The 5400-nt window shown below is 45.2% G+C and overlaps 2 protein-coding genes across 7 annotated transcripts; one reads left to right on the top strand and one right to left on the bottom strand.

Annotated features, from left to right (window-relative positions):
- The first annotated feature begins 411 nt into the window (after nucleotides 1-411).
- LOC103634933 (uncharacterized) lies at nucleotides 412-2289 on the top strand. 5 transcript variants are annotated; one of them, XR_557015.4, is made up of 5 exons: nucleotides 412-794; nucleotides 949-1148; nucleotides 1367-1604; nucleotides 1681-1732; nucleotides 1921-2289. XR_557015.4 is itself a non-coding variant. In XM_008657510.4 (2 exons), the coding sequence occupies exons 1-2, from the start codon at nucleotides 648-650 to the stop codon at nucleotides 1246-1248; spliced, it is 447 nt and encodes a 148-aa protein (XP_008655732.1). In that variant the 5' UTR covers nucleotides 467-647; the 3' UTR covers nucleotide 1249. The 5 variants fall into 5 exon arrangements, 1 of the variants encoding a protein (XP_008655732.1); XR_557016.4 differs by having other exon boundaries at nucleotides 577-794; nucleotides 921-1148; nucleotides 1389-1604; XR_004851905.1 differs by having other exon boundaries at nucleotides 639-794; nucleotides 1389-1604.
- Nucleotides 1216-5400, bottom strand: LOC100280975 (uncharacterized). 2 transcript variants are annotated; one of them, XR_556759.3, is made up of 8 exons: nucleotides 5140-5400; nucleotides 4941-5021; nucleotides 4703-4767; nucleotides 4261-4342; nucleotides 4025-4092; nucleotides 3857-3940; nucleotides 2977-3087; nucleotides 1216-1501 (listed from the first exon to the last, which is right to left on the bottom strand). XR_556759.3 is itself a non-coding variant. In NM_001397575.1 (7 exons), exons 1-7 carry the CDS (start codon nucleotides 5306-5308, stop codon nucleotides 3031-3033), a joined length of 606 nt encoding a protein of 201 aa, NP_001384504.1. In that variant the 5' UTR covers nucleotides 5309-5385; the 3' UTR covers nucleotides 2803-3030. The 2 variants fall into 2 exon arrangements, 1 of the variants encoding a protein (NP_001384504.1); NM_001397575.1 differs by lacking the exon at nucleotides 1216-1501 and having other exon boundaries at nucleotides 2803-3087; nucleotides 5140-5385.

Raw genomic sequence — 5400 nt, 5'->3', positions numbered from 1 at the left:
GCTCTACTTGTGTGAGGTGTGTGTTTGATTACCTGCGTGCAGATATGGAGCCAGGCTCGCACGATACTCAAAGCGCCCTGGAGCAGGCTCTGCAGACGCGAGTAAATTGGTCGCATCTCTGGAGCTAGGCTCCCGTCGGTCTAGCTCATACAGGCACCGTCGGTCTAGCTCATACAAGCAGGCTACGGAGAGAAGCCAACCAAACATACCAATAGAGAATGTCCAGCTGCAGCTCGCTCATTGCAGTAAGTTCTAGAGATCATTCGGTTAGCTCGTGTGTATGTCTTAAGACCAATTTTTGTGTGAATTCAACAATACCTGTTTATTTCTATTTATTTTCTTTATTCAATGGTTTGTTCATCGATACAAAATGCCGTTGCTAGCGATTTTAGATACTCGAGTCCATTGCATGTGGAAATCTGTGCAGTGTTTATTACTCTATTAGGACTGGTTTGGCAGCCCAAAATCCGGCCGGTTTCCTGGCCTTTTCTCCTGGAAGAAAGCCCACCAGAAGATTGTCCTCGGATTATTCATGTGTGTCATTTGGCAGCCCAATCTCGTGCAGAGATTTGTCCCATTTTCCCGTCGGAAACAACCCTGGCCTTAGGAGGCCAGGCGATTCTCCGCCGCCTCGTCTCGTCTTCGCTATGCACCACGAGCGCCTCCGCCGCTCCAACGCTCCAACGCTTGAGCGCCTCCAACGCCACTCCAACGCCACGAGCGCCTCCGCCGCTCCACCGAACAACTCCAACGCCACTCCAGCTCTTGCAGCAGTAGAACTCTACTGCAGCCAGGTACGCGTGTTTCTGAGCCGGGGGCGCGGGGGTTAAGCCGGGGTCGCGGGGGTTAGCAAAGATTTCATCGATTGGTTTCTGCCGACCTGCATCTTCGTTTGATTCTGGTTTGCCTCTCTGATCCAGCTACGACACCCTGCGCCTGCCGCACTAGGTACATTTGATTCTGGTTTCTGCCGCACAAGATCCGCTACCTCTTGGACCCGGACATCTACACCGACGGCAGGATCTCCGTGCAGGGCATCGACGCCGTGCTCTTCGCGCCGGACGACGCCAAGGCCACGCAGACCGTCGACCCGAACAGGAAGCCTCCTACCATCGTCACCCACAAGAAGAAGATCAAGCTCCGGCGAGGTCAGTACCTACCTACCTTCAGATCTGGACCTGCTCCTTTGTGTCCTCCGTCGACCTGAACAGGAAGTATCCCACCACCGCATTGTCCTTTTTTCAATAATAGCACCGAAATTTACAGTTCGTAATATCTAGATTGGGGAGGTCATTACATCAAAAAAAAGATTGGGGAGGTGTGTAGATTAATTTCACAACTGATCGCTAGCATCAATCAATGCCAGTTCATCTATTGCTCAACCTCAGTATTGGCCAACGTGAAAACATGGAGGTGAAGTGAAGCAAGTGGTAGTTGAGCATATGCTGGTGGTTGGTTGTCTTCATGAACATCTCTTTGATGGCTGATACCATTCCTGGGACTGCAAGCCAACACTGTCCTTTAACCCATGACCCATGAGCAACAATTTCTTCTTAACAACAGAGCATGATGTTAGAGAAATTTGGCTTCAAGCGCAAAATTAGGTATGCCATAACTTGAATCTACTAAGCATGCAATATTGTAGACTACAAGCATATAATATCATTTTTATAAATGTAGGTTGCTTCGTGGGAGTGATGCATGGCCTGAACAAATGATATGAGCAAATTTGGTATGTTCTTTCAAGCATCTTTATTTCAAATTTTACTTTAAATTACAATCTTCTCACCTAGAGCTAGTTGGCAATGGCTATATTTTTCTGCTGAGATCATTTAAGCTCTACACTTTGAGATATTCTAGATACTATAGTTGTTATTTGTTCCCTTGTACTAATCCTAGTTACATGTTATCTTTTTTCAGACAACTGCAGTTCTGTTATGGTGAATGGTGATTGTAGTTCAGTTTCAGCTCTAACCTATGAAAAATTGAATGGCAGTTGCACTAATCTGTTGGTGGAATGATTTTCCCAGTAATTTCCTGGACAAGCAGATCACTGAGAACCATCTACCTTATGAGAAATGATGCCTTGTATGGTTCAGTATAGTTCTTGTATTGCTGGTTTAAATTAATTCTTGTATGGCAGTTGCACTAAACTGAATGGCAGTTGCACTTTGAGATATTCTTCTATTGTTGGTTTAAAACCATGGTGACTTTCTTGTATGCATTCTGTATGCATTCTTGTTTAAAACCTGGTTGCTTATGTATGCATTCTTGTATGCCGTGTATGCATGGTGACTGTTCTTGTATGCGTTTGTGTATGCAATCTGCCCCAAACTGAATGACATACAGAAAAATGTCACCAGTATGCGTTCATGTATGCATTCAGTTTTGTACTAAACTGGATGGCAGTTGCTCCTTCCAAACGACCACCGGTTAAATTATCCTATCCGGGTTTTTTACCCACTGAAAAATGAATGTAGGATAAAACCCACCGCTGAAGTTTTCTCCTGTGCTAAAATAACCGCGGCTGCCAAACTGGCCCTTAAATGTTGGTTACCGTACAGATATTGTATATCTCTACTCTACTCAATATGTATTCGATGATTGTCGATTTGACATCTACAAATTGGTCTTTGTACTACATTTTCTTCCAGTTAACCTGCACCCCTGACCCTAGGTAAGAAGGCGTGCTTGCTTGAAGCTTTTTTTTTTTTTTTTTGGTGCCACACAATGGGAGTCTAACCGATGATCCTCTTTCTCTCAGTGTCCAGACTTTTGGAAGTGATACAACAGACACAGTCATAGTAAATTGGTAACTGTATAGATTTGATTTCATACATGGAAGCAGGTGACGATGGTAAACAGAATGCCACTTGTGAAGTAAGCCTAAAAACCGGAACAACAGTTCATGACTTCAGACAAGAGATGAGCTGGTATGGCCCTATATATGCCTTAACAGCCATGCCCTTACCTTACCTCTGTATTATATTTGTAAATCCATTGGTCTCGTGCCTTATAAACCATATGGCATCAAGCAGCAGGAACCTTCCTTCCATCTTCAATGAAGAAAATGGCCGACTCAGGTACCTGATAAAGGACAAAAGCAATGACAATTCAATAACAAAATTCAACCTGCCTCTGATGGAAGCTATAACATTCTTAACCAACTCCAGCACATGGTGACTGCTGCAATCATATTATGCACATAAACTTCTCAGAAATCACAGGTTATCATTTTCAGTAGTGTTACATGGCAACTTGCCACATACTTGAGCCATGCACAGTTCACTAGAGAACTGAAAATGCCATCGGAGTCTACTCCTTAATAATTATTAGCCAAAGGGAAGGTACAGCAACATTATTTTCTTATATCAAAACAACTAAACAAGTATATTTTCGCTAAAATTTCTACTACAAGCAAGATTTATGGAAGAACCACTTGCAGTGTTTGTGTGTCAACAGAATAAACTAAGAAAAAAGACTGATGTTCCTTCCTACTTCAGTGTAGTAGAGAACAAAAAATTAACAGGGAGACCACATGGATGACCTCATTATATCTGGCACTTCCATTTAACCACAATCCAGAAACAAGAAAACCTAATGGTATTTTGGTTCTCTAATTCCTATTCCAAGTGATAGCTTTCCACTTTATCAGTCTAGAAGTAGATTATTTAACTAAATTTGTTTCATTCCTCGATACAAATATACTTGTTACATGAAATATTTAGGTGATGTGCTCCACTTACTGCTGTGTGCTGTGACACCAAATGGTTTGTGCGGATACAGTATCAGAAATCTTACATACATGGAAGCAAATAAAAGATGTAAAGCATAATAAACTGTAGAGATGAATTACATCAGGCCATGTATCTGTAATGAACTCCACAATATCATATGAGATGTCCCCTTGTACGTCGATTTGCTCCTTCTCCGTAGGGCCCTAAGGAACAGAGCAAGAGAGAGTCTGATTCAACAATGCTCAAATTCAAAAGCTACAATAACATCACGAACCACGACAGGGTACCTTAACAACAGAAGCTCCGGTTGCAAACTTCTTCCCAAGCTTCTTCGAAGCATCACTAAGCTTTACACCTAAAGGTTCAGGGAAGTACATATAATCAAAATCTGTAATGAAAACAACTGTCATCCAAAACTTCTAAAAGGGTTCGATTTAATATACATGTAGCGACCCATTCTAGTGTACTTTGACAGGACCGTTCACTCAGAAAAAATTTCTTTTCAGAAAAGAAAAGAACTCACCAAACAATTCAAGCCCTTTCACCACAGTAACACATTTGCGCTTGTTACGGACAATCTTCTCAATGACCACTTCTTGCTTCTCCTACGATTGGAAAGGAACAATGTCATCGATGAAATTCATTGTACCACAAACAAAAGAAACACTGTCTGCAGACACCTCAAGTGGCATAAACTCAGAAAACAGTAGCACGGTAGCAGTTCATATCATGAAATGAAGACATTGGCTAAACCGCTAAATCAATTGTAGATTCGGTACAGAACAAGAGGTTATCTAAAACCACTTCAATGAGATAAAATACCATTACAAAAGGTCACCTTGAATTTTTGAACTAACGCTGACCAGTAGATTTAGGTGACACACACAGGCTAGCAATCAAATGTAAATCACCACGATTCAACTGCAATGGGGTGGATTCATAGGAGTAAATGACAGAGGACCAACCTTTTTCTTGAGCTTACCACCAGGCAGGCGTTTCGCCTCTTGGGGCTTAGACGCGGAAGCATCCCCTGAAACGACAGAGCATGAGCGGCACACAGAGATCAGAGATCGACTTCGCACCCTCCAAATAGCATCGCAGATCGAAGCTTGGCATCCACCATTCTCCCTAGCCCCGCCCCCTACCCACTACGAAAACCACAGCGAGGGTTCACAGCACGAGGTGAGGCGGGCGGGCACGGACCTGCGGCGCTGGTGGAGCCGTCGGAGATCCCGACGCCCTGGAGGCGATCCCCGACCTTGTCGACGTCCTTGTCGCCGCCGCCTGCGCGCCCGGGCAGATCAACCAAGCACATGCGTTGCGCGTCAGACTAGGCGGCAGCCGAGCGGGGTCTACCCCGAAGGAAGAGGCGGAGCAAGGAGGGAACGGCAGCGGGACGAACCGGGTGAGGAGGAGGCGGCGACAAGGTCGTCGGGGTAGACGCCGGGCGCGTGCGCGCGCAGCCAGGGCTTGCAGCGCTCGAAGTCGGGGCCGAACTCGCAGTACTCGGCCGGGAGGCCGCAGACGCCGCAGTAGAGCACGCGCACGGGAGCCGGCTTCTCCGCCGACATCGCCGCTGCTTCGGTTCGGTGCGGAGAGCGGTGGCGATTATTTTGGTTTTGGGGAATGAAGTCTGGATCCGGCACCCGTCGCTTTCTTCGAA

This window comes from Zea mays, chromosome 8 (genome assembly GCF_902167145.1).
Source record: "Zea mays cultivar B73 chromosome 8, Zm-B73-REFERENCE-NAM-5.0, whole genome shotgun sequence".
Lineage (NCBI taxonomy): Eukaryota > Viridiplantae > Streptophyta > Magnoliopsida > Poales > Poaceae > Zea > Zea mays.
This window is presented reverse-complemented; position numbering and strand designations above follow the sequence as displayed.